At 43.5% G+C, this 13596-nt stretch overlaps 3 protein-coding genes across 3 annotated transcripts; 2 read left to right on the top strand and 1 right to left on the bottom strand.

The window, feature by feature from the left end:
• Nucleotides 1-52: 52 nt before the first annotated feature.
• Nucleotides 53-1144, bottom strand: N7469_006181 (uncharacterized protein; the record flags this gene model as incomplete). Its single annotated transcript, XM_056645099.1, has 2 exons — nt 53-823; nt 869-1144. The coding sequence occupies 2 exons, from the start codon at nt 1142-1144 to the stop codon at nt 53-55; spliced, it is 1047 nt and encodes a 348-aa protein (XP_056500337.1).
• A 629-nt stretch (nt 1145-1773) lies between these two features.
• On the top strand, nt 1774-3884 carry N7469_006180 (putative amino acid transporter; the record flags this gene model as incomplete). Its single annotated transcript, XM_056645098.1, has 5 exons — nt 1774-2706; nt 2765-2924; nt 3044-3248; nt 3306-3664; nt 3853-3884. 5 exons carry the CDS (start codon nt 1774-1776, stop codon nt 3882-3884), a joined length of 1689 nt encoding a protein of 562 aa, XP_056500336.1.
• Nucleotides 3885-4388: 504 nt separating this feature from the next.
• Nucleotides 4389-6891, top strand: N7469_006179 (uncharacterized protein; the record flags this gene model as incomplete). Its single annotated transcript, XM_056645097.1, has 6 exons — nt 4389-4430; nt 4495-4663; nt 4722-4953; nt 5003-5169; nt 5316-5984; nt 6176-6891. 6 exons carry the CDS (start codon nt 4389-4391, stop codon nt 6889-6891), a joined length of 1995 nt encoding a protein of 664 aa, XP_056500335.1.
• Between the last annotated feature and the right edge of the window lie 6705 nt (nt 6892-13596).

Below are 13596 nucleotides of genomic sequence, written 5' to 3'. Positions count from 1 at the left end.
TTTCGATAAAATAGGGATAGATACTGCCCGTTGGTCCATTGCCTAATGAGCGTTAGCTGTTGATCCCAAGCTCTGCAATTTGGTTCGAAAGTCTGACTTGACGGTATTGCGGCATGAATACAGCCGGTGCCAGGTCCGTCATCTTCATGAGATGATTGTTTTGAGCAATCTTTGTTGATAAGACTTTCGATGGGGGCGACATCATCAGCCTTCGTAAGCCTTGATCGAAGAGCTGGCAATGGATTTGAAGCGAGCTCGAAAAGTCTGCATCATAATACTGATCACAGTTTAGGCTTGAATATATTGGAGAATGTGATAAGGAATTGTTAAAAGACATGAAGTCGCGCTCGTTGTCAGAATCGTTCTTCTTCGAGCCAACACTGATTTCGTCATCGGAAATATATATCTCGGCTACCGGGATGGCGGCGCCAGCATTACTAGGATATTCAAGATCGCGAACTTCTGAACCCAACTTGAATCCCAAAATGTGTGGTTGTCGACTGAATAAGTCAATGTCAATTGATTGTAATATCGCATCTTCTTTTCTTTCCGCTTGCATCGAAGGGTTATAATAGTGCAAATTGATGTCGATTGCCGCCAGAAGCATCCATGGATAACATACCGGAGGATGAGCACTCGGCGAGTCTCTCAAAACCGTTGGAATTCTTCGATTGACTATCCTTCCCAAAGACCCAGAGCGAATTTCTTTGCTGATACCAAATATCAAGTTACTTTTAGGTATAGTTTCATTCCCGCTCTCAGAAGGTTCGCAGCTCTTGAAGACGATCGTGAAGCCAAGGTCGGACCAAACCTGACGCAAAGCCTATTGTTAGACAATAGAAGGACTATCAATAGCTCCAATACTTACTTTCGATCCACATATCTTTTCACCCAAGCTTGAGATGAATCTAGAAAGGATCCCCACCTGATCTGGATCGATCTCAATGTGAAGGCGTAGTTCGATTTCCGGTGCTTCAGTCACCCAGGTAGCAAATAACTGAGTCGCTTGTATATTTTCATGACGGGAGCTCTTAATTGAGGAGCTGATTGGCCATATGAAGCGTCCAGTGGCTGTCAGTCGAAGTTGCAACGGAGATTCAGCTGTGTGGAAGTGAGATTGACCCAAGTCGAAAGTGTGCGACATAGTAAACAGATTAGTAGATCCTACTCTGCTCTGAATTGAAGCAACTTAGTAGACATCTATAGTATATCAAAAATGAATCAAAATTGTTGAAATATGGGTTTGGAAGAAATCCTGACGTGAAGTCAATAGGAGGAGCCGCGCCAGCCGTTTGAGACAGCGGAGGCACATGATTTCCCTGCTTCTCTGCACCATTTCGCTTTGTGACAGAATAAAATACCATTTGACTTACTGCAATTATAATTTGTGTTCGATTTCCAATCGCGTTATTTTTGTTTTGTTTGTAGTCATAATACGCAGTGCCAGTGCCAGTGCCAATGATATTTATTTTTAGAACACTACACACATTTACTTCTTTGAACATGCAGTACAGTCGTTCAACGTCTTCACGCAGAAATTGGATACAGACTCATCAGACTGAGGATATCCAAAGAGACTGGTACGATAGTACTATCAATGTGAATATTTTGAAATTTCCCAGTTATTCAAATCACAATCCCTTGTACCTTTCCTTCCCAACTGCTCTATAGATCTGCGTTATCAGCGCCTCTTATCTAAGGTCACGTGTATCAATGCATTAGAGGTGGCCTGAAAGGGACGCGCAACATTCCCTTTGTAACTCACGGTCAACGATGCCCAGAGATGAGGGAGGCAATGGTCTCCTAGCTGGCCAGAATGATGGAAATGAGAATGAAACGCAAAATCTCCTGTCCAGCCCGCACGAGGAGCCGGACGACCTCATAATTCACCCTGGATCAACCCACTCGCCCCCAGTCCCCGCTGAGAACGAACCGCATGGAAAGCGACAATCGTCAATATCACAACCAACGCCCGATGGACAACGGCGTACACCCCAAACAATGAATCGTGTTCGATTTGACCTAGAGGAGCAAGCCGAAGAAGACGACCTTCTGTCCAATGGCCGTGATCATAGCCCCGACAACGCGGGATGGCTTGACGACGAGGATTATGAGCTTGGGGAAGCTGGTAGACAGGGTGAGAGACGAAATACAGGGCAAAGAATTCCATTACTCACGGACATCGAGGCTCCAAGTGTCACACTTGCAACATCAGACGATTTCTTTCCCGAAGACCATTTGGAACATGCTCGGCCGCGGAGTGGTATGAAAATGGCATTTATGAACATGGCCAACAGTATTATTGGAGCTGGTATCATTGGTCAAGCTTATGCTTTACGCCAAGCAGGAATGGTCACAGGCATTTTGTTACTGACAGCATTGACTTTCACGGTGGATTGGACGATCCGTCTTATCGTGATTAACTCCAAAATGAGTGGAGCTGATTCGTTCCAAGCAACTATGCAATACTGTTTCGGGAAGAGTGGTCTTATTGCGATCTCGGTCGCCCAATGGGCCTTTGCTTTTGGTGGAATGATTGCCTTCTGTATTATTGTCGGTGATACAATTCCTCATGTTCTGGGTGCCCTTTTTCCGGCTCTTCGAGATATGCCTTTTCTTTGGCTCCTTACGGATCGACGGGCTGTCATTGTACTTTTTGTTCTGGGCATTTCATATCCGCTATCCTTATATCGGGATATCGCGAAGGTAGTTCTAACTCTCGTCTTACACGAGCTCCTCGAGAGAGTACTGACGATTTTATTAGCTGGCCAAAGCATCCGCGCTTGCATTAGTCAGTATGGTTATAATTGTTGTTGCAGTTATAACCCAGGGGTTTCGTGTCCCAGCAGAATCCCGAGGAGAAGTGAAGAGCTATCTTATCATCAACTCCGGTTTCTTTCAAGCCGTCGGCGTGATATCATTTGGTGAGTATTTCCGCAGATTGAATTTTGAATACATTACTGACTCTTTATAGCTTTCGTTTGCCGTAAGGTACCCTGCTGTACACTATACATAACTATGTTGAAAGCTAACCTCTTATAAGACCACAACTCCCTCTTGATCTATGGATCTCTGAAGAGGCCTACTCTTGATCGGTTTGCAACAGTCACCCATTACTCCACGGGTGTTTCGCTTCTCATGTGTCTGGCAATGGGAATCGCTGGCTTTCTGTCTTTCGGTTCGAAGACACAAGGCAATGTCCTGAACAACTTCCCGTCGGGAAATATTATGGTCAATATTGCTCGACTGTGAGATCTATCGGGCTCCAAATATGTTACGGGATGATCATGCTAATTTGCGTATAGTTGTTTTGGCTTGAATATGCTAACCACCCTACCGCTGGAGGCTTTTGTCTGCCGATCTGTCATGACAACATACTATTTCCCCGATGAGCCATTCAATCCCAATCGACATTTGATTTTCACCACTTCTCTGGTCCTCAGCTCTATGGCATTGGCCCTTATAACGTGCGACCTCGGGATGGTTTTTGAGCTCATTGGAGCCACCAGCGCTGCGGCTTTGGCGTACATCTTCCCTCCGCTGTGCTACATCAAGCTTAGTAGTGCCAGTCGTCGAGAGAAGATCCCGGCCTATGCGTGCGTTGGATTTGGGCTTGTTGTTATGGGGGTGTCTATTGTTCAAGCGGTTTTCAATGCTATAACGAGTAAGTCTGCCACTGCCATTCACCCTCACCAGGCAAATATCTTTTTATCCTCTCCTTTTGGCATTGGTTATTACTAATGCCACGGCTGCCACTCTGATATTCTCACTCCTCCATCCCATTCATTTCCTCCTTTATCTCTGTCTTTTCTCCTTTCATTTTTTCAATATTAATAGCTAACCGAATTTCAGATAAAGAAGGCTCTACCTGCGGAGCTCCATAGACAAACCGTGTCGATCTGCCATCTCCAGCGACTTCTGCGTGCCTAAAGGTACCAACCAGTCCATACATACCCAGCATCGGCAAATGCCGTCCTCTGTACATAAGTGAATACTTCGATGCCTATCCTAGGAGCATTGAAATCTGAACATATTTTTCTCTTTCAAAAACAATATCCATCTCTCTTCGATTTGAAGGAATTGCAAATCTTTCTACTAGTAACTCTCTTCGCAGTGACTGTCATCTTTCGCCTTTGAACTTACCGGCAAGTCCCAATTGCCAATTGCCAATTGCCACATTTTGTTGTCTTCTTCTTTGGAGTTTCATCAAACCACGTGCTTCTCTCATCTACTGGATATATTTCTCACTCTCATTTTGCCTTCTCCGTTTATCTTCATCTTTTGCTCCAGCTCTGTTCACCCTACTTGACTCCTACCCGACCCAGACAGCCGGTCCAATTCACTCAACCCTTCTGTTTCTATCAGTGCAGAAGCACGTCAATTCCAAGATGGATTCCGAAGCAGAGAGTCGGATGAGGGCCTTGCAAATGGTAAGACCATCCTGTCTAGCCCTTAAATCAAGTTGCCAAATCACTTCATTGACATTTTCCAAAGGCGGATCTTGGTTCCAGTCGCCGCGATCATGTCTCTACCCATGAGGACGTTCATTACGCGTCGCATATCTCTCTTCAAGAGATCGAGGCCGGCAGAGCCTTTCACAAGGTAAACACTGCGGTGGGACGTCAAGCCAATATCCATAAAGACAAACTAACTGCTTGGGCGGGTCGGTGCTCTGTTCCTGCCGGACATATCGATGATTTTTACTGACCATCTATCTGTAGTGTACGGCGAAGAAGTGAAAGATCTCGACAACATCGAGAAGTTACCTACACTAAAGGATGGACAAACTCACAGAGTGAGACTCTCGGAAGCCGTAAAGGCTCAAGGAGGTCAACAGTATGGGGAAGGATCTGGCAGAAGGGCACAATCAAAGCACGAGAATCATCATCCTCTATCTGGCTCGCTTACAAACCGAAGATTCGGACCTGGAGGGATCCGTGCTGGACGTGGACGGTGAGTCTTGACCTTTCATTTGATTGAGGCTATTACTTACTAGATACAGGGCTTCAACATTTCGTGGGCGTCCAGGTGGACCTGCAATGCGTTCCCAGTCTTTGGTATTGCCAAGCGATAGTGGTCCTACTCGACAGGACCCGGCCCTCGATAGTAACAATGACGAGTCAACTGCATTTGGGAAACGAGGTAATGCTGGACGTCGTGGGTTCAGAGGTAGGTCACCGTCAATTTGGTTGAGAGTCATCTGCTGAAAGAAAGTTAAAAGGTCGTGCTAAGCCTCAGACCCGAGCTCGACGACCCGATACTAGGTAAGAATTTCGTTCTTCGTGTTCTCTATATTTTGTTGGTCGCTTACACAGACAGTGATTATACCACCCACGTTGCAGATGCCGAAGCTTTTATGGCAAGTGCTCGGGGATACCTTCGCTCGGAATCCCTGAGAAAAGCATCTGTTTCACCATCACGGCCGCCTGTCACCACAGCCCAGCCCGCCCAGAAAGCATCGCGGTCGTTTTCTGAGTCCCCAACGAGGCGCTCTGCTATCCGGAACCCCGTTCAAGCTCCAGCTAAAAACGTGGCCCCGGAAAAGGCTTTATCGCCTCGTCCCATCGTGAACTTGCCCATCAATCCGGCTGCGGTCACTAGGAAGATTATTGACAAGGCAGCTGTGGCCGCGACGAAGATAGTCGACACTCCGAAGCCCATTCATAAAGATCAATTGCCCAAGACTTTAGTGGAGGACTTGCTCATTGACTTTTCGTCAGATGATGACACGCCACGGCAATCCACGAAAGCCTTGTCCAAGCTTTCAAACGAACTCCTTGTGGATCTTGGGGATGAATTTTTCGATGCGCCGGAAGATGCAGGTGGAAAGGGGATATTGAGCGAAACAACGCAGAAACAACTCTTAGGATTAGACCTTACTCCTTCCAAGCTACCCCTGTCTTTAGATAAAGGCTACGATTTGGAAGGGATGGGAGCTGAAGACGTGGATGAAATTTTGCAAAACAAGACAGCGCAGGCTACAGGTATGATTCGGGGTCTGGGGGAATGCATGTCAATTCTAGTGACTAAAATATCAGACGCACTGCATCAACCAGACCCCTTAAAAGTGCATCCTGAGAGACTATGCACTCCACCAAACAAAATTTCGGGTCAAGGTCGGCATCGGCTTAATTAAAAGACATGAAGAGAGAGAGAAACGATTAACATGCTATAGATCCCATCGATGCCGGTTCAATACAAAGCCGAAGTAGCTTCACCGGTCATCGATCTCCCGCTCAAGGATCTACATCGTCGTCACAGCGAACAAAGACCAAATCGCATGAAGGAAACCTGTCACCCTTCAAACCCGGACACTCAGAATTTGACCCACTGAAAGATTTCAAAGAACTGCACATTTCCGAACCCCCGGGACTCGCATTCGGTACCAATGAGCCCAAGACAGCTGCAGCAAGACAGAGGGCATTTTCTAGTGAAAAGGACGTATGCCCCGAGCTGAAGCGAGGAGGTATTGGTTCACTGGCACAATCTTGCCACGCCTTCGACGTGGAGCATTCGAGAGCAATGGGACAAGCCCGCACCGTCGGAGTTAAGCCTTCTCTTACCTGTCAGCACGAAGCCGAAGTGACAGTTGAATATCAACGTGCCAGCCATGGCAACAGTCGAACCACATTACCACCTTCTACTCAAGCAGTTCCCTCCAGTAAACAGAACTCCAGCCAATCCGCGCAGGCTCCCAAACCATCTAATCCGCCTCGACCCTCCGGAATCCAAGCAAGTTGCTTCGCTTTTGAGGCGTCTGCTCTCCCATCATATCCGGCATCTCAAAGACGAACTGTGTCTTCCCCGATGGTTGCTGGCACTGGTACAACTACTACTCGACCCTTTGGACAGCCATATAACCGGGATGGAAGCCGGGGCCGGCGAATGTGATTCATTACTCAAACCAATACTGTATGAAAGGAATTGTTATTAATGTATTCAAGTTATGTCTTATGGTGCCTCCTGGTCAGATAGTCTATTCTATTCTTCAATGGCTAACAAGCCAAAAAATCCGATAAATCCTACGATGTTGTTTTCATGATATTCTTTCGAAATGCTAAGTATGGAGCTTCCCAAAGTAGGACCAATGTAGAGGTGTGTGGGGATGCAAGTTTGACGATCCAGGGATGTCTCCATTAGAATTTGTTTGTCCGGAATGTTATATGATAATTGTTTTCATATATTGTAAAGTCTGTAAAGAAAATGTCATAATTTGAAAAATAATTTGTACTGTTCTATTCATATTCTACAGATTGTCTACAATCATTATCCACAGAAATACAGTGCTGACCGTTATCGCCTTCCATATTGGAAGACAAAGATATACTATTTCAAACCCTAATCACATGATACACTAAACCGAGTTTGAGCTCTATATTAAAAGCTTGTTACAGGTTTACGAGATAACAGGGACGAAAGTATAAAACCGTATACTCATATACTGCTACATGTCCATAAATAACCATCTTCCCATATCCAAAAATAAACACTCTTGTCCCAACATACAATTCTTCCCCGAATTTTGTTCACACTTGTTCTATCCCAGCAACTGCTGTCCACCAAACCACTAACAAAATGGCAAGAAATATCGAGTGCTGACAATGTAAGATAATTATTCATATAATATACAGCAAAAACAGACTTACTATATCGCAAATAACAAAGCTAGCGCAGTGCAGTAAACGCTCTATCACTAACATCCGCAAGAACTTGCGGTTATTCAGCAGTGCCTAGGCTGCGGCATATCCGCTCCAATGGATATTGGGTTCATATCCATATCCACAATTTGCGGATTGTGGATATTGGTGAATATCCTTATTCTAACTGCGGATATACAAGGTTATCTGTACTAGTATAAATCTTGTTTTATTATCTATTTTCAGTCAATTATATGATCTTTATGCACTGAATCTACTTTGCTTTTAGAATCAAATATATAGTTGTTTTGCTTTTACTATTCAATGCTTACTGTTTTTGTATTTTTTAAATGAAATTTTATAAAATAATATTGTATTTAATATAAATAATAAATTTTGTTATTATTATGTAACGGTGCTAAGGTACAAGCTAGCACTTGTTGACTAGGTGAGATGATAATGGAAGAAGAAGAGTAGGAGATCAATTCAATCACTTAGTAGACTATACAGAGGCTGATTCTTGAAGAATCTTCAAGCAATCAGGATAATACGAGCGAAGTCATTCAACCTTTTCCTCACGTGCCTTCTTCGAGGAAGAAGCGGTGTCTAATCGGATTCGAAGCGTGAAGATCAGTAGCTTCACCGTATCATCCTCCAGATCCTTTGTCAGGAATCCCGTGACAGTAGTATAGAATCAAAATATAGTTTTCCCATCCAAATATAGCTGTTTGCTGTATAAACTCTGCAGTATATATTGAAACTGAGCCAATCTGTCAAATATACTATAGTTTCCATTTGGATGTTTTCTTTGTATCAATATTATCAAATATTCTTTTGAGATAATTTTTGAAATTATTATAGCTGCTGAAAATATTCTGTATTATAGCCGATCATTCCGCGCGATTCTTTTTATAGTATTCGCGGATATATAGTTCAAATCAATTTTATACCTGTTTTTATAGATAGATTGATACAAAAATAATTTTGTCCGATTTATTGATCAAATTTATATTTGTTTATATCGAGATATATATTCATTTGAGTGAAAAAACCTTGCAATTTAGAACAGATTCTATCAAAGTTCTCTATCTTAGGTAGCTTAGATAGCTTAGATATATTGATAATTACTGCATTAGATAGAATAATATTGAATTGTATATAGATCTGCTCAATATACTCAGTTATTTTCTGCGCATAGATAGTGAAGCTGTTATTTATATTGTAACCCACCGACGGATCACTAGGAGCCATCCATTCCCCGAAACCCACTTCAACAAGTTCCGGGGGCAATCAGAGGGTGAAGAGGACCCTAAGAAGGGCAGAACATCGGGACACGCCTCTTAATTACCATCGTAGATACAACGTCAGCAGCGAATGGAAACTTGTGTTCAAATGTGCACCCTCGTTTTCAACGCGCGGATTTTTGAATTATATCACCATGTAACGGCTCTCCACGGATTCTCAAGCACACGAAGTCTACATCGAATGAAGTGATATACCATATTGTTTAACATAATTTAGAAAAAAGGAGTAAAGACTAGCTCATAATTTGAATAGTCTCTGTAGCCCGAGAATGTCCGGGGATTTGAGCTTCTGGTGTTAAGTGATTTACAAAATTAGGATATATTCCGACCAATAACGTTCAGCCTCTGCATTTGCATTTACAGTACAGGAAAAACCCTAGAGCTACCTTCCTCGCCTGGGGAAAAACTGTACTAAGGCCAAACCTCCCTATTTCACTGAATTTCACCAGACCCCAATGTCATTCCATCAAAAGCAGGATCCTTGTTCTCGCGCGTCAACACCACATAAGCATTCCCCAACATCAGAACCATGTTTTGAGGGCTTGTGGCAGCACCGCTCCCAAAAGATACCACATTTGGGGCAGTCATTGTAGGTACAGCAGGTTCCATAAGGTGTAGGTGGTCCTATACCAGCATCTTTATCCGCCTTACATTGGGCTAATTCCTCAATTGTGGGATACACGGTCTCATTTGCAAGGGCCACACTCGCACCGAATATGAACAATATCGGGAGAAGTTTCATTGTCGCTAAAATAAAGATTAGCAGGGAGATAGAGCAAGACCAGGGTTGTAATACTAGAAGAAGCCTTAGGGATTCAGATAAAGATAGATTAGGATCTGAAGAAGTAGAACTTTAGACTTGCAGTTAAGTTAGCAGTTTGTTCAAAGACGATCTGACCATCATATACTTACATCTGGCAGTTTATATCTTCTGAGAAAAATTGATTGCAGCGCGGTCTCTTAGTTTTCGGACACCACTGGCTTTATATAACAACTAAAGTTCAACGAGCACCTGCTCATTTTGCCTGGGCAGGCAACTACGTCGAGCTGAGGTATTTGCTGCAACTCGGCCAGCCTCGGGGCAAAATGGGGGGCAGCTGCATGAGTTGTTGCACAGCAGATGGCATGCGTAATGCCATCACTAAAAGGTCAACACTGTACAAATGTACTTTAGGCGAGTTTAGCAGCGCCACAATCCAAAGTTCAGCCAGCTGTGATGTCTTGGATTAGGAAGTATCTTACCACCCTATGGCCACTAAGACCTCGAGAGCCATGAACTGCTTCTGGTCCAGCGCGAAACTGTGTTCTGTGGTATCTCTGGTTGACTATCTAGAAGGCAAATGAACAATACCAACAGAATCTTGAAGCGGAGTTTCCATGCAAAAACATGTGAATACCCAGCTACACCTGGTGGGTATACAGATCTCGAGCTAGTGAACGCTTAATGAGTGTACGTTATCTCGATTAAGAATAGTAGATCGGGCGACGATCAAGACTAGTTGGATGGATCTGTTCATCTGGGAGAGAAAGCGTGTGCGTCCAAGGGATAATCTGTTTTCGAATTCTACTGTAGTTGAGAAGGACAAAGAGAGAATGATCTAGTCAAAACGAGTCATCTAATTCCACAGTCTTTGACCATACCGTTAGATCCGTCTCCGCCCGCTGCTAGGAAGGCCGAGTTTCTGTATACTGGCTTGGGAAGCGGAGGCGCTGAATGTCCATCATTCAAAATCATAAATACTTGAATACAAGATATTATTTTCAAAAATTTGACTTGATTGCCCAAATGTTAGAATGAATCCCCCCCATATTATACTGCATACCAAGTTGGAACTTCACTTAAAAGCCTTGGCGAAAGTTGTTGCCCCGGGGGTGAATCCCACAAGCGACTGGAGGACTAACGTCATGTTTTATTAATAGTAATGGTATGATTTACTAGCACTAGCCTTATAGGACTGTCTTTCGATACGATTCCAGCCCATGGAACTAAAATCAGCTATAATTATATAGACTAGCGTTTTCGGAAAGTGGGACCCCAAGTAAGAATCTCTATGTTCAAGTGGTGAAACTGATTTCGATCTTCCCTGTACAGCCTTCCCCTCATATGGATTTTATGTCCAAAGTGGAGACCTAATCTAAATTACGAAATAACTACATCTGAACATGAAGATCATGTGGTTACAGTTTGAAAGCATCTCTCTCCTTCCGATATGGGAGGCGATGCTGAGCGGATCAGTAGTCAGACTCCTCATACGCTGTCTTTCAGCCAGGGATGAAAAGTTGCGGAGACACTTGAAATCAGTTTTTATTCAATAATCACATAAACCAATAGTTGCAATGTAAAATACTCAGGCCCAAAGGCAAAATGCATAAACGCCTTGACGCGCGGAAATTCCGCCCCCTAAAATTCTGGAGTGTGTAGCCAACCAGACCTTGAAGTAAAAAAGAGAGCTGTTAAAGATTTTCGGAGCCATCAAGGATTCCTTCTGTGCTCTGGTGGAGTAGGAGACTGGTCTTTATCACTGTAGCCCATTCATTTATATCATGTAGAAAGCGACGGACTGTTTCAATCTGAATTTCTTGTTGAACGAGGAATCCAGTGTCTGGGTCCTCAAGAATCAGTTCAAGATTGAGGTTGAGGTGGTTTTCCAACATCATCTGGCAGATCTTCCAAAAATCTGTTTTGTACTCCTTGTGGGTGGCATATAATTCTAGCTATTTGCAGTGGTTCTCGGAAAGGTTTCCGAGAACCAGAAACTATGAGAGACTTGTTATTGAATATATATTTGGATAGAAACAAAATCACTATTGATACAGTCGCGGTTTGTGCTGACAGAATATTGATATACCTGTGATGATGAAGCGATTTGGAGAAATCATTGATTGCTCGTTAATGATTTAACTTATTTCACCGAGATAAACATCGGCCTACGAGCCCTAAGGTATGAGGAAGCTCAGACAGCACGTCAATGAAATCTCAAATAGTGATATTGGTAGGAAGAGAAAAACAGAACTCGGATTGACCATTTCAGAAATCAGCGAAACTACTCGAAATAGATTTATTAATTTATTGTGGGGCTTGTTGGTTTGTCTTTTCCCGGATGAGATTTCTACTGTATAATTTGGCTTTTTCATAACAGAAAGTTAGAGTTTTCATTTACGAGTCATGATTTTCTTAATACATCATACGAAATACAGCGGTAAAATGTTCAACATTCTTCTATGTGTAGTTGTGTTTAGTGGCTTACCCTAGTCGGCCTTTTGTCGCATGTGGATCATGGTCTTGATTGATCTATATGCCCGGAATCTATCACAAACACGACTTAGGCTCGGGGCAACGTTTCCGTTTCCCCGATCGATCACCACCGTTGCGAGGAACGTGTTCGTTGAGGATCCATAGTTTGTCAAGTATGTACACAAGCCGGTATATGCTTGTCTTAACCGGGGGTTCGGCAATTTGATGTCTTTGTGCGTTTCTCGGTGGTACTTTTCACATATTAATACTGGACTTTGTTTAATGACTCCAGCCTGAAGGCATCGTTCTGTTACAGAGATACTTGGTTGCAAAACAATCACCACGCATTTCTTTCGAATTCTGGGTCTTTTTTTCATTTTTGTCTTTTGCTACCTTGGTGTCTCGTGCTAGTAACGGACGATTTTGAAGGATAACGAGAATTATGAAGAGGAGGAGTGAAAAAGCTGGAATATGACGCGAAATATTGAAGGACTAGGCAAAGGTCCGTGCGAGACGCTGCCTAGGGTGAAATCCAGGTCTCCCCTGAGCTGTACTACATCTAATCACGCCCGGGCATAAAAAAGATCTGTTGCCCTACTCGGGGGTTGATATCACTTGTGCCTTCTGTCTTTTGAATAAAGAGCTGGTTGGATGTCCATGATTTTGGGATCCTTCCATCACATTTCCAAGAATATATTGCTATAACCCACGCTAGGTCATGATTTGAGAGCATTGATACACATGACTAGTAACAAAGTTAGTTAGATGTTATACCACATAGTTAGTATATCGTTAACTGAAAGCGTGGATGCCAACTCCAAATCGTTTAGGCAGTTCTCAGGGTTGTCTCGCTCCCAATTTTTGCTGGATTAGTCTCGTGGGACTAACCTATTTCAGATTTTCATGTTGTCGTCCGACAACGTTACATGGCGAAACAAGTTACCCTCATAATCTGCACGCTGGATTACTGACCCAATAACGAAAGCGCTTTGGCATCTGCTATGGAGACAACAAAGGCATCCGATGATGTTCCTTGTCGGGCCGTGCGGGCCAGACCGTGGAGAGAACCACCGTGATGGGGAAAAAGTGAGCAATGATCCGATAGGCTCGATACTTGATCAACAACACAAACCCGGGTGCTGTGGATCTGTTAATTTGGACGGCGATCAGCAGACTAGTACTAAATTTGGATGGTTCTGTGGGAACATTACCATAAAAAAAAAAAAAACCAATAATAATATTAAATAGAATAAAATAAAGAAGTAAAACATCAAGCGAAGATTCTTCTCTTGGAAATGGATACATAGACTCGATATCTCGTGGCGGCTCGGTCTTTACTGAAGTATGGAATATTTGACCCGACAACGCGAGTTCGTGCCCTAACTCAAGCGACGAGTCCAGCAAATGATGCCAAGACCCC

This window comes from Penicillium citrinum (genome assembly GCF_028827155.1).
Source record: "Penicillium citrinum strain IBT 23319 chromosome Unknown utg000005l:1.0-1900146.0:1.0-1900348.0, whole genome shotgun sequence".
Classification (NCBI taxonomy): Eukaryota; Fungi; Ascomycota; class Eurotiomycetes; order Eurotiales; family Aspergillaceae; genus Penicillium; species Penicillium citrinum.
This window is presented reverse-complemented; position numbering and strand designations above follow the sequence as displayed.